General features: G+C 35.2%; 1 protein-coding gene across 1 annotated transcript in view; it reads right to left on the bottom strand.

The window, feature by feature from the left end:
• Positions 1 to 13,992: 13,992 nt before the first annotated feature.
• Positions 13,993 to 17,691, bottom strand: part of IL1RAPL2 (interleukin 1 receptor accessory protein like 2) — a 610,158-nt gene continuing 606,459 nt past the window's right edge. The window contains exon 9 of the mRNA XM_059385200.1: positions 13,993 to 14,690. Coding sequence (XP_059241183.1) covers positions 13,993 to 14,690 — 698 coding nt within the window. The remainder of the gene's footprint in view (positions 14,691 to 17,691) is intronic.

Consider the following 17,691-nt stretch of genomic DNA (forward strand, 5'->3'; position numbering starts at 1 on the left):
TTCCTGGGAATAAGATCTATAAATTTCAGCAGATTATCAACATGGTCCATGAGCCAAAAATTAAACATATGATTTTGAACATGAACCATCATTGTAGGTAAACCTAGACAAATCTGCTTTAATAGACTTCTCCAGAGAATTAAATAAGGGCCTATGTCCCAAAAGAAAGTTTTTTGTTTTTTGTTTTTTTTTCTTTTCCTCAAGGGGAGCTTTCTTTCTTTGAGGAGTTCTCATGAATTGAGACTTAAATTTTCTGGATTGTAAAACTGACATTTTGATTGTACTCTCACACCTTGAAATTGAGTCTCCTTATTCAAGCTGCAGGAACTCGCAGACTACTAGCTGAGCTGTTAGAAGTCACATAAAAATCACCAGTTGTAACTTCTAAAGGAGAAACAGCAAAGGAACTGTTGCTGGACTTATAAATCTTTTTCAAATATTTGAGGTCCAGTTGTTATTTGTAGGTTGCTGGAGAAAATGTTCCAGCATATTAATATCAGCAAATTTATATGTGTAAACCTGTGTACATTTCTTTATCAATCTGCATTTATTCAGCACTCTAAAATGATTTACACTCTCCCAGTCCCTGAAAACCCTGAGGACAGAGCGTTACACATACTCCCAATTATTTATGCATAAAAATATGAGGTTTGGCCATTGGACCGACTGACATAGCTAAACATTTTTGGCCTCCTCACAAGGTAAAGAGTGGAGATGTGGCGGTTTGTGGACTTACATTCCATAGTCTTCATTGGTCTGTGGGGGAAGTGAAGAGTGGGGAGAAAAAGGGCTCCTTCAATTTCTTAGGTTATTCTCTCAAAATTAGGGTTTCATCCATTGAGGTGCAACATCAAAATTGGGATATATTCAGGTTTTGTCAGCTTGGAGTTCTCATTTCTGGTCTTAAGTTATTCCTTTCCCCAATACTATTTCCTATGCATATGTTTCATTTGGCGACTGGATGGGAAGGGGGGTTTTTACACATGAAGTGCTAGTATTTCACACTAGGTACATTCTATTTTTCACCTAGCATCATGCAAGCAGAGGCCACCATTTATAAGCATAATGTTCAGCATATAATAGATACTCAGTATCTACTCAGTATCTACTGATTGATTTCAATTTTCATGTTGACTAGCAGTTTCTGAAACTTAGTGACTTAAAATAATATCTTTAACTGCTAGAGATAAGGTGATTGAATTTTTATTTAAAGGTATAGATCCAAAGAACAGCATAGGGCATGTGCTGTGATGAGTACTGGGTGTTATATGTACCAATGAATCACTGAAAACTACATCAAAAACTATGGCCTTTGCAGTGGCTAACTGAACATAATAAAAAATTAAAAAAAAAATAAACAGAATTCATTAGGCAAATGTGGCTTTGAACACCAAAACTCAGTTATTCTGTTCTTAGTTTTGGTCAACTTGGTTTGGATCTAGTTAGACTGGACAAGACTATACGCTTCTAGGACTTAACTTTTATTCATACAAGCATGACAGATGATCTTTTAAATAAGTACATTAAATATATATACAACACACCCACAAGAATCCAGTTTCCAGAATTTTTCCACATGTTAAGGTTGGTGTTGTTTAGTTCGAGTCAGTTTGGTGGCATGCAAGGAAGTTTTATAGAAAGGCAAGTCAGATAAAGTATGTTTTCAACCAGGCCTTCTTTTCTAGTTTATTGGATAGCTATTAAAATGTAAGCTCGATAAGATTATGATATTTGTACTTCTTTTTTTCACTTCAGTAATAACTACATGAGCAGTACCTATATGCCTAACAAAATGGTAAGTCCTCTGAAAATACAAAGAAAAATTTTAATATGGAGTAATACTTATCTTCCATGAGTTCAGAATCTACTGAAGATGAAATGAATAGACACAAAAATATTGCATTCTAAGACACCCAGCCCAAGAACAGTAAATTTTGTTCTTTTCTGGCTCTGCTACTAATTTGCTGGGTTAGCTAGGACAAGTCACTTTACTTGGGGGAATTATTTCCTCATTTAAAAAACTGTGGGTTATGTAAAATTGGAGATTGAAATTATGATAGTGGTATATTTACAAAATCAGAGGAGATAAGAGACAAAGTGTAGGTTATAATAGCCATGGAAAGAGTTAGGAAAAGGTGGGTTGAACTCAGCCTTGGGAGGGGTGGGGAAATAACTCAGCCTTAAAGGGTCAGAACCATTTAACTTTTTGGAAGGAATGATTGGGAAAATGTCAGGAAGAAGTATACATACAGAGTCATGGAGTAGAATATAAATTTGAGGGACACCTGGGTGGCTCAGTGGGTTAAGCCTCTGCCTTCAGCTCAGGTCATGATCTCAGGGTTCTGGGATGGAGCTCCACATTGGGCTCTCTGCTCAGCAGGGATACTGCTAACTTTTCTCTCTCTGCCTGCCTCTCGGCCTACTTGTGATAGCTGTCTGTCAAATAAATAAATGAAATCTTAAAAAATACATTATTTAAAAAAGAATATAAATTTGATATAGCTAGGATGTCTTCAATAGTAGAGAATGTATTTTGGCAAAGAGAAAGAAATAAGATTACCATAAAAGAGGAGTTCAGGTAGTAGGGAGGTGCAAAGGGTCAGAAAAGAGATTTGGACCCAATTCAGAAGAAGTAGTCATATATAACCCAATTCAGAAGAAGTAGTCATATATAAAGCATTTGTGTTTTTGCATGTGTGTAAATACATATAGTGTATGTAGAGTGATGGCACACCATGAACTTCATACAAGGCTCAGCAATTGTGTTTGTGTGTGTGTGTATGTGTTATGAAAAGAGAAAGGAAGAGAGAAGAGGAAGAGATGGGCAAGAGTAGGGGGGAGCAGCAAATAAAAATTGAATGGATTAGTCTGGCAATAGTGTAGGAGGTAGTAATGTTCATTGTGTATTCGAAGACAAATCAGCTAGATATGTATTTCAGCTATCTGAGCATATAGTCATAGGGCTACAGTCAGAGACTCAAGTTGGAAATAGTCTTAGATAACTATTTTAACCTCATACTTAAAGTAAAAATCCTTTCTGCATTCTCCCAGTCTTTAACACTCTGCAGTGACAGAGTTTACTGTTTTGCAAGAAAGCCCATTTTGTTTATGGGTATTTTGTATCCTTAGACAGGTCTTTGTGATCCTGAGCCTAAATTTGCTTCCTCATGAGTTCTACTCATTATCCTGGTTCTCCCCTTGGGGCTACACTGAATATGTCTAATTTTGTCTTCACGTCACACTTTGGCTAAATTTTCTTTTTTTCAGGAAATAAACTTCCAGTTGTTTCAATCCTCCCTCCACAGCGTGATTTCAGAAACTTTACCATCTGGACTATCTTCTTCTGAAATCTTTCTAGACCAGTAAACTTCCTATTAGAATGTAGGTGCCCAGAAATGAATGTAGCCTACCAAATCTTGTCTTACTAGTGCCAAATTCCTTGGCACTAGTGAACTGGGCATTCTATTTGTATAGTACTCTATTCTAACACTGGATTTGCTTTCTAATTAACTACACCACATTATTGACTCATTTCAACTTGTGACTGCTTAAAATCCACAGCTACACAATGGCTTGTTGACCCGGTGAAGTTCCTCTTTATTATTTTGGCCTTTCAAACCTGTTAAGAACTTTGTGAGTGGAGAATCCAAATGATTTGTCAGGTTGAAAAAAATTACTTCATTTCAAAAAAATGTATCTGCTATTATTTGGGGGGAGAAGGAGTGTTGAGATACAGTCACAAAGCACTAATCCAAGTGTAGTTGGGTGATCTATTTACTGCCTTAGTGAAAAGGCCAAATTGCTTTTTAATTTGAAAAATAATGTTATTTGAAAGAAAATAATAATTGGAATAAAGACTATGATGATATTTTCAAGGAAAAGACGTGCTCAGCTAGTTTTAATTAATAGACATAGCTAGTCATTTACAGCACCCTTCCTTACATACATTTGATGGTTAAAATCTTTTAAAACAGTCCCAGCAATGCTCAATGTTGGGCATTCATTTGCTGAGCCAATTTTTTTCCTTACAAAGCAGGGAAGAAAATACAAGTAGTAGCTAAAACTTTTATGATACCTACTATATGGAAGGTTCTCTTCTAAGCACTTTACATGCTCATTTAAACTTCACAACTATCCTAAAAAGTGAACATTATTGTTATCATCACCACCTCATCACTGTTTTACAGCTGAAGAAACTGGGGTGCTGAGAATTTAAATAACTTCTTCCAAGTGAAATAGCCAGTAAATTCAAATATGAAATTTGAATCCAGATGGTCTGGCTCCAGAGTTGATGCTCATCGTGCTTTCCATATCCAAACACTCATTTCAATAAGAATAGTTAAATCCAAATATCTTACTGTATCTAGAAAATGTCCTCAACTTGCTTGGGCTAAGAAGAACAAATTTAAAAGTTAGGCTTCCATAGTTGAGACTAATATATCTGCTGTTCTGCAAGTGTTGTTGGTGGTGGTTGTGGTGGAGGAAGTTTCACAATTCATTCTGTGTATGTAGTGTATTTGATTAAGCGTTTTAGGTTCTCAGGGACATGTGACATAAAGGTGTTTGAAAATATTTAAAGTTACATCAATTGACAATACATTGGCTGCCCCCCACCCAAAAAATTAGATGGATAGATAAATATCTTAAGAATCTAGTCTATGAATTGATTGCTGAGAGCATGATTAGGATAGTGGAGAGGATTCTTGGATTCTTGGATTCTAGTTTTGGCTATCACTAATTAGTTCTCTGGCTTTTGATAGTCACTTAACCTTTCCGAGTCTCAGTTTCCCCATCTTTAAAATAAGAGGTTTAGATGATCTTTCAGGATCCACCTAACGTGAGCATTCCTTGTTTTTAGAGATTAAAGGAAACCAATGGTAGAGAAGTAGAGAACGAGTTTAAATGCTGTGAAGAGGGAAAAAAGTCTAGCCTTGGCTTTGCCATTTTTAATCATTCTGGGTTGTAAATGAAATTGAAAAACAAGGAGGGAGATCAATGACATCATCATCTACAGTGTGGCTCAGAACTGGGTTTGCTCACATTAAAAGAAAGGAAAGGGAAGGGGAGAGGAGGGAAGGAAAGAAAGGGAAAAGAAAAAGAAAGTGAAAAAAAGAAAAAGGAAAGGAAAGAGGGAAAAAAAACCATAAGCCTTTCAACCTAATAAAGCTAATTTCATGTGAATTGGCATCAGTGCAAAATAAATTAGATGAGTAGTTTACAGTATATCTCCCATAGTAATCTGACTTGTCTTGAAACACTGAGCTTTTAAAACAAATTTTACTGCCTACTCTATGGCTTTGTGGTTCCATCATGCTTAAGGGAAAATGCTGACAACTTGTTTTCTGTTTCCACTGGCAGCATTTCTGTTTTTAAATTGAAATGATAAATGGTCGGGTATGGTGCAATGGTTGAACTCTGAATTCTATACTGATATTCTATATTTCAATTTAATTCACACATTATTATTTCCAGGTAGATTTGAACTGTGTTAGATAAAATGGTCATCATGTGAAAATTGTAATCAGTGAACAATTATATGGATTTTGATCTTAAGACTTAAAAACGGTATTTCTTGATTTAGGCTTTTCTTTTTTATATGGACATACTCTCAAGAAGACAAGGGAACTCTGAGGAGAAAATTACTCTTAGATTTTTCTACTTGAGGAAACCCAGGCTTGCAGAATATTTTCCTAATTTTTTATCCTTTCAAAGCATTTGAGAACAGTTGATTTGTATTTTCTCTGTACGCCTTGCCAAAGACAGTGCTAGAGACCTGGACTCACTTTGATCTGAAGGTAGTTTTGCTTGCCATGTGCTTATGCAATTGAGCACTACCTGATAATCAAAACCAATTCCCCAAACCTGAGCTTAATCCTTTGACGCCTTATTTGAGTCTTTAGGGGAAAGCTTAAAACATTATATCTTCATCTGTCAAATAAACAGATCCAATTCTCCCCAAAAAATATTCTCAGTGCTTTTTAACCACTGTGGAAGATGGAGCAATCACAAAAGGCTGCCATTTTTGTCAAATAATGTAAATATTAACAAAATTATTCATAAGTGCAGTTTATTGATGTTGGGTTCTTTGCTTGGTGTTCACCTAACTCCCTCTCCTATCTTCAGCATATTTCCAGCATTCCCTCTGTACCCAGTGCCATCATGAATTGCAGAATCCTTCATCTTTTCTGTCTACTTGTACCTTTATCAAAACCTATCTATCAACTGCCTCACAATTGTATGCTTCTCTACTTCATATAACTAGAGCAGGTCACTTATCTTCTGGGCCTCAGTTTTCCCAGTAAAATAAAGGGACTTAAATAGATGATCTTGAAAGCCCCATTCAGTTCTAAAATTAGAATAACTGCATTAATGTGGTATTTAGTAAATATGCTTTGCTTCATGATAGAGGAGTTTGGTGAGATCATAAGGGCCAGATTGTGGCAACTCCCTGGGGACATCATGATTTCACTTAGTTAAAATTATTAGAGGCATTTCAGAGACTTCCTCATTAATTTTGTTTTCCTTCCAATCACACTCCATAAATGGCTACCTATTTTGTTTATGCCTATAGTCAACTCTCTTTGTTGCTTTCCAGGTAGCAAATATGATTCCATAAACAGAAGAAAGATTTATATGTATCCTTTGGATTTAACTCCTTACTCCTTTAGTTGAACTCATTTTGTTGAGCTCAGATCTTAGGAAATAAACAATATGTCTGAGGAGTTTCTTTAGGAAATTCTCCTTTCTGTTGGTATCATCCTAGTAATAGTTTCTTGGATAATTCATTATGATCAAGTCTACCAAAATATTGTCTCACTCTAAAAGCAATTTCTTCTCACAAATGTTACTCATGGATAAGATGTCTTCTTAAAGTAAAATTTTAAAATATCCTCTTAAAACACAATTAATCTAGTGATATTATCAATGAACATTTTAGTCAGCTTTGGGGCATTTTAAATTTATATAACAGCAACAACAACAACAAAAAAAAAACAGCTTGACTTTACACAGGTTAAAGAAAAAGACAAACCATGGTGGATTTTTTTTTCTTTTGGCTTCTCTTTCTTTTAAAACAAAGAACAAAATGACAAATACAAATTTGAGACATCTGGATGTTTCCCATCATGTGGCTTAAACATCTGCATTTTTTCACTTCTGATCCAGATGTTTTGGTCTTATGTAAACCTAGCTAAAATTAAGGAGAGTATCATCTGGGGACTTTGATTAACATGGACAGCAAATCTGAATAATCCATGTTCTGAGAGTCCTGTTTTTTGTCTAGTTCAGAACACATTACTAATGAGGTCAAAGTTACTGTAGGTTTGTTCCTTGTAAGGACCAGTTAGCTCTGATTTGTTCCATGGCCACAGAATGCACTTCTAGCCTCAGCCAGCTGTCTGGAAAATGAGTGTCCTTGGTCCTACAGGCAGTCACGTAAGAAATTGAACAGCCAATTTCTACCACTTGGAAAGTGAAATAAAAATGCATTTCCCATGGATGGTGGGTCAGCAGTGTCATTTTTGTTTAAAAATAATAGCTGCAACAGTAACTTTTATGTAGTGTTTATTTTGTGTCATTCTTCAAAGCACTTTACATACATTCAATCATATTTTTCACAGTAACCCTATATATGTTACTGTCATACACATTTTACAGGTGAGAAAATAGAAGCATGGAAGTTTAAGTAATTTGTCCAAGATGAAAATGAATGGCATTCTCAATTTTTCTGTTTCTTTCCCCATATCTCCTTTGTCAAGAAGGCTGGGAGTACTCACAATGTATTGGCTGTCTAGAAAATATGTCAGGGAGGACATAAACTTGAATATTTCTGCGTCATGAATTCATTGGTGGAATTGCTACTGTGGCACATCCTGTGCTCAGTAAAAGAGGTTAATCTAATCCCTATTATTCTGCCCAATATGATAATTATAGTCATAAAAGTAGGCTTCTCAGAAAAGAGAGACAATGTTTTTTGTCGGCAATAAGTCAGTATGTAAAGTACATATTTCAAAAAAAAAAACAAAACAAAACAACAAAGTCCTATGTGGTTAGGAGCAATAAACTCCACTGGGTGGTTTCATAGAACTAAATTGTTTGGATGCTCTGAGGAAGAATGATTTGTTTGACTGGCAAAATGCTTAAGAAACTCTGATCAACCACAGATTGACTAGAATTCTAAAATCCTAGACCTAGACAGGATGTAAAGAGATAATCTAATTCATTTTTAAATGAAAATAATAAATTAAACTGCTTGCTACAAGATGCAAATGAAAAAAAAATTCTTATATTTTTGAAGAATCCAGGAATTGAAAGTTCACAGATGTTCCCAAATTCATCCATCCTTTTAATCAAGACATGTGATGTGAGCACCTAGTCTGTGACTAGCTCTATCTTGAGTAATTGAACTGTTGCAAGGGATAATACATGACCACCAATCTTCTGAAGATCTTTATCTGTTCTGGTGTTTTCTGCTTCTGAGGGTAAAAGCTCTCTTTCCTAAAACTTTCTTTTTTTTGTTTTTATTTTTGTTTTGTTTTGTTTCATCTCCTCGCATCATGGAAAAGAATTGCTCAACATCTTACTAACTGAGAGTCAGGGAGGACTCATTAAATTCTATTTCCTTTTTCTTCTGAGCAAGCATCTAGACTCTACGTCCTTACCCTTTAGTGTGAGTGGATTTTATTGGCCATTTTGTTCCAACCTCCTTGCCCTCTCCTTTTACCAATCTGCTGGCTGAATGGAGAGAATTCCTTGGACCTAGAGGAGATGAGAGAAACAAAATAAAAAGAGCCTATCTCTGAATGACTGTGGAGCACAGCCTCTCCCCATGAGCCTTTCCAATCCTCATTAGACTGTGATGTGAGCAGGCAGTGAATTTTACTGTGTTAAGCTGCAAAATTTGGGTGGTTGTTCTTTAACAATAGTTATCAAGTCTTACAAATACAATGTCCCATATAAAATTTCCTTCATAATTTTAAAGATTATAATCATTCCATATTCAATTTTGATAAAAATTTGGTTCTTTGGTCTCAAGCTTTACGTGATTGTTAATTTTTTATTGTTCTTCATAGGGCCACTCCATGAGCTTCCTCCCACCACTCCAACACACTTCAACATATCACTTTTTGCTCCTTGTAAACGTTTTCCAGTTTCTCTATTTTATTTTTTTTCTATTATGGTATTTTTTTATTATGTTCAAACTAGTGACAAATACCCTCAATCCTTACCTTTTGAAGTTCTAATTGAAAAATTTCAATGCCTTTATTTTCTGATTCACTTCACTCTGAAGTGAAGTGAGGAATTTAAATAGAATCAGTAGACAGATGAGACACAAAGGACCAAACTCCATCAATTCCTTCTTTGAGAATTTGAGATTATATTTAGTGGAATGAATGTAATTACTCATTTCTAAAGCAGCTCTGCAGAAGTACTTTGCCTTTCTTGACCATTATTCTCCTGCAAATGCTTCAAAAGTTGCTCCAGTAGCAAACACACCTATCATTATGTTTTCTCTATTGTCCTTACAGAGTCAGGATGCTCAATTAAGAAAGTAAGTTAAATACTATAAGAGAATTCCTTTTGTGCAACTCTTTCTTTATCCTTGAAGTCTTTATTGACCTTTAAAAAATTTTCCACTTTTCACTTCACCACATTATGCCTATTCCTCTTTCTCCTGATTTGCCTTTTCTGAGAGTATCCACGGCACAACTCTCCATCTCTTATCACCTCAGATGTAGACTACAACAATAGCATCCCAACTGGTTTCCCTGCCACCATTCTCTTCCTTTATTTAATTCTTCCTGCATCTGCTACAACATGAATGTTCCAGCACCTGTCCTATCCCTATTTCTTACTATGCCCTCACACAGATTTCTGCTCTTGCTAGCCCAAATATGCTTGTTATCAGCTAAATAGAACTTGCTTATTTCCTTCTGAATCTTCACATGTGTTGTTCTCTGCACTTGGGAAATTGTCTTTCTTCACCACTGTTCTTTCTATTCCAAACTCATCTCTTGCTCAATTTGGGACTCAATCATCCCACCTCTCTTATCTACTCTATCTACTCTTATCGACTGCATGTAAAATATTAATTTTCCTACAGTGGAATATGTTTGAAAATACCCCTTTCTTTGTGCATATAATGTATACACCATTTGAAAATAGGGACTTAAAGTTTTAAAAAATATTTCTATTATACTTTATGTAGTGGGCCATACACAGTGGGCACTTAATATTCATGATTGACTTTAGTACTATCTGGAGAAAACTTGGTTGATTGAACAGTAGTGAACATTTGAGAAGACAAGTTTAGGTGGGTGCAGGTGATTTTACAAGCTCTGATCTCATGGTAATTAGAATGCTGAATAACCTTCTTAAATTGTCTATGGCTGGTTTCAGTTGTAAAAAAAGGTAAGTTTTATATGAAAAGGTTAGAATCTAATGATTATTTTTTATTGGACAGCACCATACATTCATCAGAGAGTCTTAATATTCAACACTGTAACTTCCTATCAGACATCTTAGAACAAAAATGCAGGAGTAATAGAAAAATTTGAGCCAAATAATTTTCAACATGGAATTCTCTCCCAGAAAAGAGCAACAACAATTGCAAGTGTTCAGACTTAAGTGGCCACTATGGAATTATGTCCTGTCTTAACTTCATTCTGATTTTATCAGTTCATTACTTCACCTTGGGAAATTAATATAAGGAGCATAAAGATTTATATGTACAATTTCTAGGATATTTCCCATGGTTGTTATTTAATTTTTTTAGAAAACACTTGGTGAAAACAACCAATTTATTTAAAAATAAAATGCCAAAGGGCAGTAAATGCTTGAAACCAGAGGTTCTGTACTCTTATAAGACCTTCAATCACCACATGGGTCAGAGAGTCTCCTCTTTTTTTCCAGAATTTGTTTCTTTCACACACCTGCCATTTTTCAATATGTTACAAAAATAATTCATAGGATATTAATCATTTCCATGTCCTCTGGAAACTCCTCTATAAAATTCCCTTTCATATCTGAACTGTTTCTCCTCTTATTGTAGTTTGTTTCTTACTTTTAAGCCCCACAATATTAGCTACAATACTCAAAGTATTAATTTATCACATGATACTACCTTGGGTTTAAACCTTACTAGAAGCCCCCTCTCATTTTTTTTTAAATGAGAGTGATTGAAATATGAACAGATTTGGATCTAATTTAATTAAGGTTTAGAGGGGGTGAGGAGAGATACCCTCTTACTTCTTTTCAGGAACCATCTAGTCATCTTTCAGAATCTCCACAGTTAGATTAGAGCTCAGAGATGACCAAATCTGCTGATCTTATATTTTGCCAAATTAAAACCACATACATTTTGAACATCTCCTGAGCACTGTTTATTCTTAATGCAGTTTTCACTTCATACACACACACACACACACACACACACACACATGGTATATATGGTATGAATATATATATTGCTTTTGTACATTTCTCATTTGTTTCATAATTTCTGACATTCTCAGATTTTTTTAAATCTTTAATCGCATCAGTTTTTAAAAGTCCATGTACTGTTGATGAATGAACTAAATAAATTTGCTATGAACATATGGGAACTAATTGCATCATTATTTTTTCTAAATTTTTAAATCCATTTCAGTGAAAAATTGAGAAGAAAGTTTTTCCTACTGTGTAAGCAAGTGGAAGAATAAATTATGTTCTAGACTAAATGCTTATCTAAATGGGTTATATCTTTCAAAAATCTCAGATGAAAATCAAATTTGAATTGCCATCTAGAAATAAATTTTTATAGATAGTGTACACATTCGTTCCTGAAAATGGTAGAAAAGGTTTCTTGTCAAGTTCCCCAGCACAAGTGTGAATGCTCTGTTTTTGAGTACTTACTAGTAGTGAAAGGACACATTGTGGCCAGCCAACTCAAATTGCTACCCACGTTTAATCATTGTAAATAAAGGAAGCAGAGAGACCCATGTTATATTTTCAGAACTGGCATGCTCAATATAGAAGTATTAGTTTAAAAATACCACTGAAAATTCTATTTGAATTAATCTAGGTTTCTGTGAAAAACAAAATAATAAGAAGTACAATTGGTCACTTAAACATATATACTACTCATTTCATGCAGGTTATTAACTTAGTAATTACACATATCATTAAAGGACACTGAAGAGTAAATACAACTTTATAACACTTGGAAAACAGTTTGGAATTGACAAATTTCCATATTTGAAATACCTATATTTTTTACAGAAGCAAAATCACCTTTCTCAGTAGAAACAATACATCTATGAAATATCTATGTGTGTTGAACAGGACTTTTCAAAGAAGCAACTAATTGTCTCAGAATGAAATGAACATGTATCACTGCTAAGCTTTTACATATTGTTGAAGCATAATGCATTTTCTGAGCAGCTGGATATAGAAAAGCAATGGAGAAACAAGTGCTTTAAACAAAACGTTCATGGATCACAGGGAATTAATAATGTAAAAAGGTTGAAAGAAATAATCAAAACACATTATCTATTATTCTCTTACATGTTTGAGTCTCACATTTACAAGGGTTGGGCAAATTCTTAATTTTTACACATTGTGTACATCTTTTCTTATATATATTTGTCCAAAAACATGATTTATGAACCATCTGCAAGGTATCAGATTCAACCTTGATAAAAAATTGCCCCCCTCAGTCATCCTGGTAGAGAACACACCAAAACTGAGTAATTGGAAATAACACAATGTAGTAATTCACAATAAATACTAGAATAGGGGTACAATCCTTACAGTAAATTCATAATATTTTAGATCATTTACAGGGATTTTCTGGTGTGGTACAGTCACAGTCATAATGTGAAGGTGGAAAAGTTTAGTCTATAAAATATACTCTTTGAAGCACCAGGAATAGAGATACTTCTGCAGGAACCGTGCACACATGGCGAAGAAGATATTGTGTATGTGCAGAATAGTCTGTTTCACAACCACATTTCAGATGAGAATCACTGCAATTGCTGCTCTATCACTAGTAAACGTGAATAATTTTGCACTTCATCTGTTGGTATTGTTGTTTTACTTCTTTTCTGCTGCTGACACTTGCAGTCAATATTGATTTAAATTGAAACTCCAGTGATGCTGTTAAAAAGTAGGTCAAGAGATCATTTGGAAAAAAAATCCAAATGTGAATTATTAGCAAACAATAAAATACGCATCTTAAAAGGTGTTTTCAAATTTGTAAAACTTGACATAGGCTAGAAAGCCATACAAGTTCTTTAAAATCATCTTCAAAGAACTAGCCGCCTCTCGATTCATTTGCTTAAGAAATGCTTATTGTTTGCCTACCCACCAGTTTGCTTACAGAAGATGTGCTCCCTATACAACTATAAGCTGTCATTATGAGCTGTTGATTTAGTCTAGAGAAGTTGCCCAGTACATTGAAGAAGTTCTAAACATTTCAATCACATTTTTTCTTAACTGATCTTCTTCTACAAAGAATCTTCTTAATTGGGGTGCTTCAACACTTCTTTCTTGATAACTCCCGATTTTTTAGTTATTCTGTAGAAGTTCTCTTTTCTGCTTAAACTTAGTTCTGAATTTTCAAATTCAATTCAAGTCTTTAAGTTTTTCTTATTTCAAAAGCCATGTAAATACTGAAATACTTATAAATATGTGGAAGATACCTCATCTAAGTTTTCAGTCCAAAAGTTGTTAAAAAAACCTACTCTTAAAGAAAAGGATATTTAACTTTTTACTTTCAGGAAGAAATCAAAACCACTCATTGAAACAAGGTACTATACTACAAAAGCAGGTCCTTCCTCTCCCCACCCCCCACTATTCTGGAAATGTAAACAAAAATTTTAAGTACAAAAGGGATTCTGTGCCTTTTACTTTGAACACTTATTCAGCACCTCAATGTTATTAGGTGTACTTTATGCTTGGCAAAGCAGAAATTGTGTGCTCACATTAGCTGTTCAGAGGACTTCAGCGTTTTTACTACCAAATATCACTGGTAAAGCTAAGCTCTTTGGATGATAAAGGTAGCAGGGAACTGTTCCTATGAAATTCTTGGGTATCTTTCAGGGTATTCTTAAGGGGTAGCTGTCCATTGAGTAGTGCCAGAGGCAGGTTGCAATAAGTGTGGTGGTTGCCTAAGGAAGGTACTGGCAAGGTGGTGGTTGGCATCTCGTGTTTATAACCTCTGCAACAGTGTCTCATTTGCATTGAATCTGAATGGTGGAAATCAGGGAGATCAGCTTGAGATGACACCAGAGAAGCCGAGGTACTGGTCATGGCAATAGAGGGAATAGGCTGGAGTTCTCCAAAAAGTCCTTGCTCTGCAGAGTCCAGAACATGGCACCGAGAAAGCATTTCTTTTTTCTTGATGGGCATTTCATATACTAATTGCTTCCAAAACTTAGAATTTAATTTGCTGCTTTTGGGTCCCTTCCACTTGATCAAGGACAAAAGTTTAATGTTGCGCTTTAGTGATTCCACTTCCTGGCAATTCACCTTTTCTTTTAATTCTGTACACTCAATCAGAATCACTTTGATTTCTCCACTGACTAGCATGTTATGGAGTCTGCTTTCCAACTCAAAAATACTCCATCCTCGTCTGAGAATATAGTCTGGAGTTAGCAGGATAATAAGTCTTCTGCTTTGCTCAACACATCTTGTGAGATCTTCAATGTATGCTACAAATCACAGAAAGAGAGAAAGAGTAAAACAAACACATTTCCAGTCTTTAAAGCATCAAGTTTGCACTTTAATAGAGCAAAAAGCCAGTCTTTCACTAAGGAACATCACATTTTCTTTTCTTGTATTGCACATTCAGAAAGTACATTTCCTTAAAAAGAACAATAAAAAAAAACTCCGCTTATTAATACTTATTTTCTGTCTCCGCATCATTACTTATAGCATTCTGTTGACTAATACAAAACTCTAACTTCTTCAGAGTTTAGGTGTATTTCAGCTATAATTATTTATTTATTTAATTAATTCAAGGAAGGCTTCCAAATTTTATCCCAATGTATCAACAGCCCTAGGGGAACAAGTAATCATCAGATTGATGAAAAGAGAAATGGAGCTGTTTAACAAATGAAAGGTCACTGTATTTTTTTCATAGTTTTCAACTACTAAGCTACCAAACTACCAAACAATTAGCAGATATGTATAGGAACTACTTCAAAGATAGCTGATAGAAATGGTGGAAAATCTCTTCTAGAATCACAGCTTGTTTCTCAGAATACCTTTTGTTATTGCAATCTTAGGTTCTCCATGTTGCCCTTCAAACTGAGAGATAGAAAAGTGGTTTGTGTGTGCCCTGGAGTTCAATTTAAACCAGCTGCTCTTTGTTCTGGGGAAGAATAAGGGGTGAAGTTACAGGTGGGGGATGGTGTGGAATGAATGGTAAAAGAGTAAAGGTGGAGTCTCTCAGTTGAGGAATCTTTACCCTACTTTGTGGAGCAATTCTGAGAGCGAGGTGAATATGTTATAGTCCTTTCATGGTAGAAAAACACTCAACTAACTCTATATTTATTTATTCCACAGAATAATCCTTTTGCAATCATGTTTCCCAAAATCTGACCTGCCAAAAAGGGAAACACACACATGTGTTAACAAATGGAGACTTGGACACAGGTGTGGCAACAGAAAGCTGTCTTTACTAAGTAGAGAACAAGGCCTTGCTAATGTACAGTGCCCTCTAGCAGAAGCAGTGCTTACAGAAGCATAGCAACATTTGTCACTGCAAATCTGCCCAAGGTTACAGATTGCTTTCAAGGAGTACATAGTGCAGGGCCACCAAACAACTCAGTACAAGCCATTTGAAAAGAGAAACTTATTTTTACAGATGCACATTTTACAGAATCTCTCTTTTCCAGGGTTTTATTTCCACCACTAGGCAGCAAGAACACTTTCACAAGTGAATATGAGTAAACTTTCTATACACCCTATAGATAAACAAAAAACTTTTTAAGAGATACACATAGAGTTGCCCATTTAACAATTTGCTGTTATTATTGTTTTGGTTTTTACTTAATACATTTTAGGACTTTCTCATGCAGTAGTTACAATGACTGTTTGTAAGACAACTTCTAAGTGGAGAGGGGACGTCTTAAGAATTTAAAGAGATTATTTTAGAAAAAAATCAGCATTGAAAACTGTAAAAAACAAAAGTAAAATAAATAAAAACCATAAAAAGCAAAATAAAAACACCACATAAACAACAATGGGGGAAGTTTTCACTCTGTAATTATCACTTAGAGAACTGGTGAAACAGAATGGAAGGAAAGGTAGAAAGTTTCAATAGAGTGGAAAAATTCTATCCCAATGTATCAACAGCTCTGACTCTTCATTTTCTTCCTTTCTTTCTGCTCCCAAAAAGAAAGAAGTTATGTGGGAAGCTTCATCATTAGAGGTTGGATCTGTAAGATACAGTAAAATAAACTATCATGCATCTTTCCCATTATTCTTTTCACCTTTCCTCTACACAAAGCAAAGCAAAGCAAAACAAAACCCAAACCCAGAATTATGGCATCAGTGCAGGAGTCCATGAAAATATAGTTTTGCCAGGTAAATTATGAGTTAATTGTTAATTTTTTAGAGGAATTGTTTACAAAATAATTTACCGAGGGGTTATTCCCAGTAGTATTCTTCTCTCATTAATTGTAGTTTTTCATTTAATTAGAAAAATGATCTGTACAAATCTTGTCAGGAACACATCTGCCACATAAACTGTGCCTCTATGAGCAACACTTTTTCTATGTGTTGGGATGTAGTCTAATTTATTTTTTAACTGTATTTTTAAAAACAAAAGGTTTGTCTCTATATACATACCTCTACTTAAAGAAAAAAAAATTTACAATCCAGGTATCCATAGTCTTAAGAGAAACTATACACATACATATTAATTAATTTGATTGGGATTTATGGGCTTTGGCTTTTGCTATTCTTCTTCCTGAATGGGGAAGGGAACAGGGTACAATTTTTTTTTCCCATTTGTATGGTTCTCCTCCTTCATCTGTCTTTTATATTTTGCTATTTGACAGCTAAGCCAAATGCAACATTTAGGGTTTTGGGGACCTCTTAAAGATTCATTAGACAGAATTTGCATTTTCCTCCAGAAGGAATGACTGTTAGGACAGATCCCACTATGCTCAGCTGCACAGGGTGTGGATGTTGAAGGGAACCTTGGGTAGAGGGAGTGGTCCCTGTCTCCTGCATATTACACTGGCTGTGCTTATCCTGGCAAAGCCTAGTGGAGAGTTGAGGCAACCATCCAGATAATTCCGGCTGAAAACCTGCTGTGGAAGAAAAAAGGTCGGAATTATCCTGGTTTGCCCTATATATACATTAATCATATGCACTGGAGTCAGTCAGTCAGTACATCAAAATTTTCCCTGGGTAGACACAGACCAAGTGTCCCAAAGAAAACATGAGCCATTTGTTTGGGCCCTGAATTTTGTGTTCCATTTCACTTGGTGAAAAACCAAGTGGAAGTTTTCAGATGTGGAGCCCACATTTCACTTCTTGGGATAGTGATCAGTGGCTGGGCAACAACCTCAATGTTTGAAAGCAGCTGGGGAGGTGCCTCTAAAAGCTGCCTGGCTCTAAGGAAAAGAAGGAAAGACTGTGCACTAGCTTCCATATTCTGGCTCTCTCTTTGTTTTTCTCTCTATGTTTTTTTCTCCACAC

This window comes from Mustela nigripes, chromosome X, assembly GCF_022355385.1.
Source record: "Mustela nigripes isolate SB6536 chromosome X, MUSNIG.SB6536, whole genome shotgun sequence".
Taxonomy (NCBI): domain Eukaryota; kingdom Metazoa; phylum Chordata; class Mammalia; order Carnivora; family Mustelidae; genus Mustela; species Mustela nigripes.